At 36.9% G+C, this 13128-nt stretch overlaps 1 protein-coding gene across 2 annotated transcripts in view; it reads right to left on the bottom strand.

The window, feature by feature from the left end:
• The window catches only part of IL2RA (interleukin 2 receptor subunit alpha), a 60873-nt gene that overhangs the window by 10603 nt on the left and 37142 nt on the right, over nt 1-13128 (bottom strand). For both annotated transcript variants that reach the window (XM_069094263.1, XM_069094264.1), the window contains 5 exons: nt 12262-12375; nt 6940-7128; nt 3967-4020; nt 3079-3129; nt 1160-1213 (listed from right to left, as the gene is read on the bottom strand). In XM_069094263.1, the coding sequence (XP_068950364.1) occupies nt 1160-1213; nt 3079-3129; nt 3967-4020; nt 6940-7128; nt 12262-12375 (462 nt within the window). The remainder of the gene's footprint in view (nt 1-1159; nt 1214-3078; nt 3130-3966; nt 4021-6939; nt 7129-12261; nt 12376-13128) is intronic.

Raw genomic sequence — 13128 nt, 5'->3', positions numbered from 1 at the left:
TGATGTGTAACTGTCACATTTAATGCATTACACAAAATGTTTTTTTGGCATTCTATTATTTTGTTAGTCCTATTACTTGTTACCCTAAGTATTTGGTTGAATGGAATAATATTTACTAATATATTTATTTTATACTTTAGAAATTTGTTCACATTTTATAAATTTAGTCAAATTTAATAGAACACCGTCATTATAAAAACTACCTTACAACAATGAATAACTAAGAGTTAATTATTTCTACTTCACTCATGTTATTTCATTAATATATTGGCAAAATTATGTTTCTGATCTCATTTCCAATTAACAAGCATTTATTAAACACCTCCTAGAAACTTGGCACCGTGTTGGATGCTGAGGATACAAATACTAAAATCCTGTCCTCAAGGAACTTAAATTTTACTTGGTGGGGAGGGAGAAATTTTTAGAGAAGTAAGTACTGACTGACATATATAAAATACAAGAAAAGTGATATGGGGAGGCACTAACAATCTGAAGAATCAAGAAAGTCCTCCTGATGGGGGTGGCACTTGAACTGAGACTTGAAGGAAACCAAGAGGTAGAGGTGAGGTTGAGCATGCCAGGCATGAGGTCGAGTGGGAGATAGATATAAAGTACATGGAACAGGGGTAGCTAGGTGGCACAGTGAGTAAAGCACTGGCCCCGGAGTTGGGAGGACCCAAGTTCAGTTCCAGCCTCAGACACTTAACACCCACACAAAAATACTAGCTGTGTAACCTTGGGCAAGTTACTTAACCCCAATTTCCCTCCAAAAGGCAATAAAATAAAATAAATAAAGTACCTGGAACAGCAAGTAGGTCAGTTTGAGTGGAAGTTAGAATATGTGAGGGGGAATAATGTGTAGTTGGTCTGGAAGGATATGTTGGAATCATGTTGTAAAGGACTTTAAAGACTTTAAAGAGGAGTTTGTACTCTAGAGACAAAAGGGTACCTCAGAAGCTTCTGGTAAGTGACCTATGCTTTAGGTCAAACCTGGGATTAAAGAAAACATCATAAAATTCCATGTCTCAATATGAGCTATGCTAGAGTCTGGAGTCCTTAACTTTGACAAACATTGCATAGCACCTAGCATGGGTGCTTTTAACATGTTTAATAACTGTTCTTAAGATACAAGTATTATACATAAAATAATTTGACCTACCTGCTATCTTATGTTCTGTAGCAAATGAAGATGGTACAGATGTTTCAGTGGAAACTGTGGGAAAAAAATTGTTGGAATTTAGGAATATCAGTTTTGTAGCTGTATGGAGGAGGATAGATGAGAAAGACTGTTCAGGGAAACTAATTAGGAGTGCTGGCAGTAGTTCAAATGAGATGATGTGGGCTTGGTCTAGCATGGAGCTTGTGAAGGAAATAGATGGAAGAAATATAGAGTAACTGAAATCAACAAGACTTGGCGACTGATTAGATGGGGGTGGTGTTGAAATTGTTTTTGCATGTAACTGAGGAAATGTGATACACAGGCAATGGGGAATAGAAATCTGTCAACCAACAGAAAAGTAGAGGGGAAGGGGATAGGAAAAGGGCAGGGTGTGATAGAAGGGAGGACAGATTTGGGGAAGGGGTAATCAGAAGCAAAAGACTTTTGAGAAGGGACAGAATGAAAGGAGAGAGAGAGGAGAATAAATGGAGGTGGGAGAATAGGATGGAGGGAAATAAAGTTAGCAATAGTAATTGTGAAAAACAAATTTTGAATCAAGTTTCTCTGATAAAAGCCTCATTTTTCTGACATATAGAGAACTGAGTCAAATTTATAAAAATAAGAGCCATTCCCCAATTGATAAATGATCAAAAGATATCATCAGTTTTCAGATGAAGTAATTAAAGCTATCTATAGCCATATTAAAAAAATATTCTAGCTCACTATTCATTGGAGAAATACAAGTTAAAACAATTGTGAGGTTCTACCTCATATCTATTAAATTAGATAATAGGACAGAAAAGGTAAATGACAAATGGTAGAGGGGATGTGGGAAAAATGAGACATTAAAGTACTGTTGTCAGAGTTGTGAATTGATTAAACCATTCTATAGAGCAATTTGGAACTATGCCCAAAGGGCTATAAAACCATGCATACCCTTTGACCTAGCAATATCACTGCTAGGTCTGTATCCCCAAAAAGATAAAAAAACAAAAAAGAAAAGGACCTGTATGCACAAAAATATTTAAAGTAGCCCTTTTCTGGGGGCAAGAAATTAGAAATTGAGGGGATGCCCCTCTACTGGGGAATGACTGAACAAATTGTAGTATGTAATTGTGATGGAATGCTACTGTACTATAAGAAATGATGTGTAGGATGCTCTCAGAAAAACCTAGAAAGACTTGCATGGGTTGATACAAAGTGAAATGTACCGGATACAAAGTAACAGGAACATTATGAAATGATCAGCTGTGAATGACTTAGCTGTCCTCAGCAATACAATGATACATGACAACTCTGAAGGACTCAGGATGAAAAATACTATCCATCCCCAGAGAAAGAACTGATGGTGTCTGAATACAAATTGAAGCATACTTTAAAAAATTTTTCTTGAGTTTTTTTCGTCTATGTTTTCTTTTACAACATGACTATTATGAATGGGTTTTTCATGACGGCACATGTAAAAACTGTATCAAATTGCTTGCCTTCTCAATGAGGGTGTGGGGTGGGGGGAAGGAGGAGGGAGGAAGGGAGAGAGTTTGGAACTTGAAGTTTTCAAAACAAATGTAAAAATTATTTTTACATGTAACTAGGAAAAAATTAAATACTAAATAAATAAATACAAAAAAAGAAGAATGAAAAATTGAGGATAACACTGGTTGCCACCTGAGGTGACTGGAAGAATGCTGGTCACCATATAGAGATAGGGAAGTTAATTTTCAGGTAAGTGAAAATTTGATTTGAACATATATGGTTAGAACATGATCATAAAAAGTTTTGTATCAATATGAGCTATGCTAGAGTCTGGATCTGTCCTTAGCTTTGACAAACATTACATAGTCCCTAGAATGGGTGTTTTTAAACATGTTTAATAACAGTTTTAAAGATATAAGTATTATACATAAAATAATTTGACCTACCTGCTATCTTATCTGTAGTAATTGAGGATGGTACAGATGTTTCAGTAGAAGCTGTGGAAAAAATTGTTGGGATTTAAGAATATCAGTTTGGTTGTCATGTGGAGGAGGTTAAATGAGAGAGAATGTGTTGAGGGAAATCAGTCAGGAAGCTCTTACAATAGTTCAAATGAGATGATGTGGGCTTGGTTTAGCATGGAGATTGGGTGGACAGAAGGAAATGGATGGAAGAGATGTTGAGAAAGTAAAATCAACAAGACTTAGCAGCTGATTAGATGGGTGTGTGTGACTAAGAACAAAGAGTTGAGGGTGACTCTTTGAGGTGACTGGAAGAATGCTGGTCACCCTAGAGAAATAGGGAAGTTAATTTGCAGGTAAATCTTGATCTAACAAGTCTCATTCAATATTCTAATGAATGATCAACTTCTTTTTGGTTATTGTTTGCCAAACTCAGTGTTATTCTTTCATGAATTATTCCCATGGTCCCAGGATTGTTCTACTCTTTACAGATGTAGTCTTATTGATCAGATTTTCTTGACCAGAAAACAAAGGTTAACTATTGTAGAATGTTATTTCTCTGGTTCTCTAGTCATATTCTCACCTCACCATCACTCTTGCATTTATTTATATTTACTCTTGTCCCATCTATCACACTAAAATATTGCCTGGCCTGAAAGGACATTTTGCTGTTTCAAGTTAGCTTTCCAGCAACTGGTTGACTAGGGTCTGAGAACTTATCATAAAAAGTTATGTCTCAATATGAATTATGCTAGAGTCATGATCTGTCCTTAACTTTGACAAACATTACACAGTACCTAGAAGGGTGCTTTTTAACATGTTTCATACCAGTTCTTAAGATATAAGTATTATACATAAAATCATTTGACCTACCTGCTATCTTATGTTCTGTAGTAAATGAGGATGGTACAGATGTTTCAGTGGAAGCTGTGAAAAAGAATTGTTGAGTATATTTTCTAGAAACTGTGACAGGTGGGGGAAAGTCCTTGTTATTCTAATTATATTAAATAGTACAATAATGTGGTTCTTGAATGGAATATAAGTTTGATGGTTTGGTAAAGAGAGGTAAGAAGATGGACAATGGCTCTAATTCCTTCCTCCTCATTGAGGCTAAGGGTCCTTTACCTCTTCATGAGGAGTAACTACTTTTTATTCCCTTAAAGCTTTACATAAATGAAATGAGAACAAAGCCAAGGGTACTGATTCTTGTTACATTTCCCTCTCTACTGGGGTTTCTTGAAAATGGACAGGTTGGTTGCTCCTTTAAGCTGTGTAATCAACTCTGACAATCTTTAGGGTTTACTGATGTATCACGATATATCTGCTAGAGGCATTTACTTAAGTACATAACTTTTCACTTTCTGTTTCCCAGTATTACAATCAGTATTTTCTCTTCATGGAAAATCATTTTGGCACTTGTGTTGAGGATGGTTTGGGGTGGGTATTGAGATAAAGAGAGGAGGTTATTGCAATATTCCAGGAAAAAAGTGATGAAGACTTGAACTATGTGTTAATATGTAAAAGAGAATGTATACAAGTGAAATTGGAAGACAAAATTTCTCAACAAATTTTTTTTATGTGAGGTGAGTGAGAGTATGGATTTGAAAATGATACTGAGGTTACTTACATGGGTAGCTGTAAGGATGGTGATATTCTTCTCAATGAGAGGGAAGTTTGGAAGAGGGGTGAGTTTGGGAAGGGGGGAATGATCAATTCTGTTTGGGATATGTTTAGTTTGATATGGTTTGATAAGTTCAAAATATTCAATAGCCAAATAATGATGCAGAACTAGAGCTTAGGAGAAGACAAAGAACTGGATATAGATACAGGAGTCATGTCATTAGAGCTGATAATTGAATTTATGAGGGCTGTTAAAGTCACTAAAGGAGACATTATAGAGATGAAAGAGAAGTAGTCCAAACACAGAACCTTGGAGGATGTCCATAGTTAGTGAGTGTTAAACTGGTGAAGATCCAATAAAGTAAACTTTAATGAACAGTCAAAAATGTAGGAAGAAAATCAAGAAAGAACAGTTTTACAAAAACCTAGTGAAAAATATACAGGGAAAGAAGATGGTCAATTGCATCAAATATTTCAGAGACGTCAGGAAGAATTGAGGACTGAGAAAAGGTTAGCAGATTTGGCAGTTAAAACATCTTTGGTAATATTGAAGAGAGAATTTTCAGTTGAATGATGAAGTTAGAATGATGAAATTGTAGAGGTTTAGGAGAGCAAGAAGAGAGGAAGTAGAGGCACCTAATGTACCAATTTTCTAAAAATGTAGCTCAGGAGAGGGGAGAAAAGATAATAGTCAGTGAATATCGTAGGAAGAGACTTTTTTTAGGGTTGGTAGAGTATTTGTATGAAAAAGGGAATGAATCTGATGGGGGGAGAGAGAGAGAGAGAGAGAGAGAGAGAGAGAGAGAGAGAGAGAGAGAGAGAGAGAGAGAGAGAGAGAGAGAGAGATGGAGACAGTGATAATGATAGGATGATAGTGGGGCAGTCTGCTGGAAATAATGAGAAATGATGGAATCAAGGGGGCATATGGTAAGAAGGGCCATCTCATCATCAGAAGCTGAGGGTGAAGGAAAAGATAGTTGGGGGGCATGATGTAAGTAATGAAGTGATGAGATAAGAAGGGGAGAAAAAGAAGCCTTTTTTTTGGTCTGAACTAAAACTCTTTAGTTAAGAGGGTGGGAGAAGGGGATAATATGGGAGGCTTAAAGAGAGAAGATCTGTGACAGTTTCTGGGTTGAGTGGTGTAGAGAATCAACAAGAGAGGAGTAGAAGGTTTCCCTTATTACTAGTCAGGGCAGTTGAGATTAAAGAACATAAATATATAGTGAGCCTAATTAGCACAATTTTTTGAGATTCTTCCAGCTCAGTTTGGTAGCACATGAGTGGGATCTAAGGTTGGATGGTGAGAATACTCTAAGATTGAGTCTTGGAAAGGCATGAGTGAGGATGGACAAGGGAACATGGGATTCAAGAGCAGAGGACAGCGTGGAGTGGAACTAGCTCACCACCAAGTTGAGATTCGGCAGGGAAGAGAGTAGACCCAGAGTAGGGGCAATAGCTTGGGAAAGCACTGGAGGGTAGAGAGTTTGGAGGTCAATGTAAGGTTAGAATAGTGTTAAGAGTTTTAAAGCGTAGGGATAGATATAATGATAAAAGATTATGCACAGATAATAGAATTTCAGAGTTTTTGAATATGAAAGTGGAATACTATAAAGATGTGAACATCTCTTTATGTAGCTGAGTGGGATGGAGGAGTTGAGAAATTAGAGTATTTGAGGGAATATCAGCAGTAAGTCCCCTAGTATGAAGGCAGGGATTGGGGCGGGGAGAGAGAGGAAAAAAAAGAGAGAGAGGCAGAGAGACAGAGAATGAATGTCCTAAGAGTCATTAGATAATAGTCACCAGAATCTGAATTTGGGTAGAGAGAAAGAAGGAAACATGGCTATTGTGTTCCAGGAGACTTTAGAAGTCCAACGAGAAGGCATGACATGCTGTGTCTTGGGTATCTGGAAGTGACTTTAATGAATTGCCACCTCCATATCATCCTTGTTCTGGTTCAAATTGCATGGTAAAGCTATTCAGAATCACTAATCAGGTACTTAAGAGGTCATCTGACCGATCAAAGCTATTTAGCATTTAAATTGAACCTCAAAATGGGACTCTGTGCTGGATATTGGGTTAACACACTTTGCAATGTTTTGACTGTAAAGCTAAAGTCATGTTACTGGCTATAAGAGAAGCCTAGGAGTAGGGGGTGGGGGGAGGAGATGTGGAGGGTGAGGGAGAGGGTAAGGATCACAAAGGTAAGTGAAAAAGGACTATACTAACTGACATTGGTGCATTTCAGATGGGGTTTAGTCCATGTTGGTTTTCCACTGATCTTTAGGCAGGTACTGTCAGCAGTACCCTCATATTTAGCTGTTTTGAGACACTGGTATTGAAGCTTCTGTCCCACCACAAACTGATAACTCTTTGTTTCACTAGCGTGGCTCCAAAGTACTGGTTCCTGGCAGTGACCTTAAAAAGAGAAAAAAAAAATCTGAGCAGAAGATAGTGTTAATAATACAAGTAACTGACTCTCCCTAGAAGATGAATTCATTCCTGTCTTCACAAAGTCTACTATTTATTATTTTTTTCTCATAGGAAGGACATTAATTTGTCTTAGTGCTACTGCAGGAACTTCAGAACTATTTATGTGTATGATATGGTCAGTATGTGTTGATGCAAAACACCAAACTAAATGAATTTTCGAGATTTTATTCCAGTGCTAAGCTGTAGTGGCTCTAACACGTTATGTTTTTGAAGCCTAATTTTTGTGCATGTTGTATGTGCTCTTTCTCAACCCCCCACCCTCCAAAACTCTCCATAGATTACTAGGCTATAAACTTGAGGTTTAGACTACTGCTTATTATCTTTGCAACACAGCACCCATACAGTGCCTTATATGTAGTAGACATTTTTTTTTTTTGCTTTTTGGAGGGGAGAGGGTAGGCAATTGGGGTTAAGTGACTTGCCCAAGGTCACACAGCTAGTTTTTTTGTGTTAAGTGTCTGAGGCTGGATTTGAATTCAGGTTCTCCTGACTCCATTGCCGGTCCTCTTTTCACTATGCCACCTAGTCGCCTGGTAGCAGACATTTAATAAATATCTCAATTGAGTTGAAAGGTTGTAGAAATCACATTGTAATAACTAACCTAGATCCTTTTAACCTTTTTTTGTAAGTGAAATGATAAATAAATTAGACCTATAGTTAAATGGAATTATGAGTGGAAAAAGCCTTCAAGTAATGACACTTTAAGGTTTGCAAAATAGAGAAAGGAAGAAAATAAGCACTGATGTAGCACATCAATGTGCTAAGCACTTTTAACAAATACTATCTCATTGACCCTCAAAACAATGCCAAGAGGTAGGTGCTATTATTATCCCCATTTTGCAGTTCAGGAAACTTAGCCAAACAGAGGTTAAGTGACTTGCCTAGTCACACAACTGCTAAGTGTCTGAGACTGGGTTTGAACTCAAATTTTCCTGAGCTCCATCCACTAAGCTACCAGCTGCTTCACAAAGTGTTTCATATACATTACATTTACTGATCAAGTTCCAGTCTTGCTGATACCTACTACAACCACTTTTTGTGAAATTAGGCAAATTATTTAAACTTTCTGTTCTATCAGGCAGTATGGGAAACACTGAATATACAAAGAAAGGCAAAAAACAAACCTTGCTCTTAAGGAATTTACCTTCTAATGGGGTAGACAGCTAGTAAGTAAATATATACATTCAACATACAAACAGAGTAGATAGAAAATAATTTTAGTGGATATAATGTTAATGAGAATTTGAAGATCTTCCCTGCCCCTTAGTAGGCCTAAGGGAATTTGAAGATCTTCCTTGCCCCCAATAGGCTGAATATAATTGCATGGAGTTTGTGGTGGGAGGAGTTTGCTGAACGGTGGAGCAGAGGTAGGAGGAAACTGGGAGTCAGAGCAATTAATATGGTGAGAGGGAGAAGACTCAGGCAAGGAAACAGCTAGGCTTGTGAGTGTTTGTGGGAAGACTTTGGGATAGTATTGCTCTCTGCAGTGTTATTGTATATAGATTTCTTTGTTGCTATGATGAATTTGGTTTTCTGGTGTGGGTATTTGGCTTTCTGGTGTCTGAATAAATGTTTTGCTTCTGTCGTATATATGGAGAGTCTGTTCTATTTTGCTACCCAGAACTACACTGGCATATTCATACTCACCATCGGTGCTGTGAATATTGCCTTGGTAATACAGCGGGAAAGGTACTACCAACTGTGGGGACAAGAAAAGACGTCCTGTAGAAGGTGGAATTTGAGTGGAGTATTGAAGTTTTTAGGATTCTACAGATTCTAATAGGCAGAAATTTACTGAAATAAAACTCATTCCAAAAATATTTCAGAAAGGAGGGGAGAAAAGAGTAGTTGGTGCAGACTACAATATAGTGATAAGATGCATAAATATATTTCCTCACTGTGATGATCTCCTGGAGGGGGTCCCTCAGAACAAACTCACTGGGTTACAAATGGACACCACTGAAGCACCATGTACTTAACTAGATTGTCTCTGTTTATCAAACAAGGCTAATAATCTGTTTTGGACCAACTCATGAGGCTCAAATGAAATATATTATGCATATTTAAATAAATTTTACCTATAACTTTATATATATATATATTATATATATATTTATATATATATTTATCTACATGTGATTCCTATTTCAAAAACTTCTCCTAAAGAAGCAATAGAAACTTACTGTCTTTTTAAGACCAGAAAAAAGTTGTTATTCTCATTCTATGATGTGTCAGTCCCTTTAGAGTCAGGATGCATGTTAGTTTTAACTTAGATCTGTGAGGATCTATGAGGAAATAATTTGGGAAAAGCTTTGGAGTAAACAGAGAAAGAGAGTGGGGAAAAACTTCTTTCTTGGGCAAACTATCTCAACTGCTGTTTTTTGAGGAAACATTTTAAGGAGAAATTTATAAAGGAATCTATAAAGACACATTTAAGAGTTATGACTTGAGAGAAGTTGAGGAAATTATTTTCCTGTTGTGGCTAGAGATAAGTTGGAGAAGATAGAAGAGGAAAATATCTTTGATGAAAGGGATCTTTCTTTTGTTTTTTTGAAAGAAGAGTAAGAGGATGCTTGCAAAGTGCTATATAAGTATTATTAGTCCAAGACTTTTTCTACTCAATATTCTGTTTAACTAGAGGTCTGATTTATTTGTTAACCCAAGTAACCCATGGTGTATCACCATGTTGTCAGAAGTGAAGACATCTTCATTTATAGGAAGGGTTTCAGGTGAATCTGATTGTGCTCTTTCTCACGGCTAAAATATTGTAAATCATCTTTGTATTGATCTTAAAATTGTTTGCTTTGTTAATAAGTTATTTATTCAGAAGTTTTATATTCAAGCCTAGGAGATTAAAAGATTTAATATATAGAAAGATATGAATAATTATTCTTGTAAAAGGAGGTTTCTCCAGTTTATTAAATAAATGACACATGATAAACTGGAGTGGGAATTCTTAGCCTTAGTTGACAGAGTGATATGATGACATTTTATTAATGAGAAAATATCCAAACATACCCCTGGATTATACTTGAGGTTAGGATAACATTAAATATGAGAATCAGTCTATTGGCAGGCTGTGGGGTGAACTATGAAATTGATGATCCAGGTCATCCTATTACATATGAAGGGTCATCCTCCTAACCCTGTAACACACACACACACACACCAACCTCTGACTTCACATATATGTGGAATTTCTCATCAATCTGAGGTAACATATATAAATTTGGAGTCTTAGTAAGTGCCTGGGACTCAGCTAATTTGTGACAAAGGGACAGTATGAAACTAAACCTCTTAATTCCAAGATCAAACTCCCCACCCCACTTTATCTCTCCTCTTTTTCTCCTTTCATCTTTCTACTCTTCCTCTATTCTTTTTCTCCTTTTCCTCTCCTTTCTCTCCTCTTCCTCTCTTCTTCCTCTCCTCTTTTTCCCTCTTCCTCTCCACTTCTCTTTCTCCTCCTTTTTCTTCTTTCTGCTTCTACATGCGCGCACACACACACACACACACACACACACAGATTCTGCCTCTTATGTATAAGAGAAAGGGCATCCCTATATGAAGAAGGACACAGAATCCAACTTTCAAAGATGGTTTGAGTAAAGTTCTGTCTAAAGCAGAGGTTCTTAAACTTTTTTGTATCATACATCCCTTTTGGCAGTTTGGTGAAACCTGTGGACCTCTTCTCAGAATAAAGCTTTTAAATTCATGATAAAACACTTCGGATTTCAAAGGAAACCAATTAAATTGAAATAGTTATAAAATATAAAAAAAAATTTCAAAGACCCTATGTTTACAGAAAAAGGACCAAAAAGACTGTCAGTAGTCATTGCATTGAGAAGTGAGCTTGGAGCCTGAAAGATCTGGGTGCGAGTTCATCCTCTGAAACATTCTGTCTGGGGACTCATGGCTTTTAAACTCTCAGTGCACCAAGCAATTCTCTGAATCTGTAAGTTGGTATAAAGAGTTTCTTTACTGGAGATTTTTTTGGATGATGAAACCATTCACCGAAAAAAATTAATCACTTTCAATTATTTTATGCTTTTTGTTTCTTTGATCCATGTTAAGGTAGTTATGGGGAGGACAGGTAGGACGATAGACAAAGCCTAATGGTGATAGGATTGCTAAGACAGAATCACAGAGCTGTGGGGAATTGGGAAGGCATAACAAGGGTTGGTCATGTAGACAGGAACATTGCTTATAGAATCATAGAAATTACTAATTTTGGGGCGGCTAGGTGGCGCAGTGAATAGAGCACTGGCCCTGAAGTCAGGAGGACCTGAGTTCAAATCCGGCCTCAGACACTTAACACACTTACTAGCCATGTGACTTTGGGCAAGTCACAACCCCAACTGCCCTCTAAAAAAGCAAAAAAAAAAAAAAAGAAAAGAAATTACTAATTTTGTGAATTTGGACAACTGACAGCTGTGAGCTTCAGTTTGCTCATCAGTGAAACTACTTACTTTACAAGATTGTTGCAAATAAAGTATATTGATAACCCTAATATTCTATAAAATTGTAAGTTATTCAAATTTGCATCTTGCCTCCAAGCAGGTCAATAAGGGAGATGTGCAAGAAAGATAATTTCCTTTCCAATTTTAAAGCATCTTCAGAACTGGAATTTCCACCATCTCCTGTGATATCTTGTCAGTGTTTAATCACCCTGACACGTAAGAAATTATTGCTTTCATCTAACTAAACTCTTTCTTGCTCATAGTTTGATGCTTGGTGCTTGAAAGAAAAACAGTGGAAATCTAACTTGCAATTTTATTAGTTCACCATCCCAAACTGATAAAGTCTATATTAACTCTAGGAGAAGAAGACTGAGTCCAGATTGCCACAGTGTAAATTTGTTTGAGACAGTGGTAGACTTTTCCTGCGAAAGTCATTAAATCAATTCTTTCTACAAGTGATATGAGGAGGCAAACAGGTAATATGATATTCTAATCCTTCAAAGTCTTCAAGGAAAATATGTTATGTACTTATAAGAAGGAAGGTATCCAGGGCTGGAGGAGTCAGTCAGAGAATTCTATTGTTACCTGTTCCATTTCTTACTTGTGAGGCTATAGTTTTGAAGTTTGTTGTCTGTAGTTGTTTGGGTTCTGTCTGTCTGTTCTCCAGGATTAATAGGAGCACTTGTAACACTTTGTTCTTCCTGGCTCTGAGGGGCTAAGTGTTCATTCGAACAGAAACAAAAACAAATGCAAAACTTGAAAATTATATAGAAATTCATACAAACCTGTGAAAACATTGCATTGCCATAGTTATCACACAGTACTTTTAACTAATAACTGTTAAGTGATCAGCAAACTGGTCAAATGCACCAACAGCTAGTCTTGTGACACTTGTAGCAGCTTAAACAATTACTTATAATTACTGTCATTTGAATTTTGATGATTGCAGGTGTCAGGGATGAATTCCCTCTAGGAGAAACAGGAAAAAGAATCAAGTTCTCACAGTTTAAAACGTCTGATTTTTTTAGATGCCCTTTGTGCTCCTTCTGGGTCACTGGCTGTTGTGGCCACATATAAATAAATCACCCGACAGAATGGATAGGAGACTTCCTCTGAACTCTGATCAGGATTGAGATTCCTTCCAGATCCCAGAAGCTCTGCAGGCCCTAAAACACCTGTGCCTAAATTTCTTAATAGTTGGTATTAGAAATTAGAAGCAATAGAAACTTTTTCTTTGAACACTTCCAATTGCGTAACTTTGTTTTATCTTGGTTTTCCAATGCTAAATGAGGGAGATATTTCTATGCTTTGTTTGAAGAGAGAGGGATACTAGAACATTCTCTCTTTCTTTTTTCCCCTATCCACATATGTCATTTCATTGGTCTGGTGAGTTCCTAAAGATATCCTCCTCCATACAGATCAACAACTAATTTGCAAAATGGTCACATAGCTAGTATGTGTCAGAAGT

The sequence above is a fragment of the Petaurus breviceps genome, unplaced genomic scaffold, assembly GCF_028583685.1.
Source record: "Petaurus breviceps papuanus isolate PSGF00001 unplaced genomic scaffold, PetGlider_PUasm1.0 216, whole genome shotgun sequence".
Taxonomy (NCBI): Eukaryota; Metazoa; Chordata; class Mammalia; order Diprotodontia; family Petauridae; genus Petaurus; species Petaurus breviceps.
This window is presented reverse-complemented; position numbering and strand designations above follow the sequence as displayed.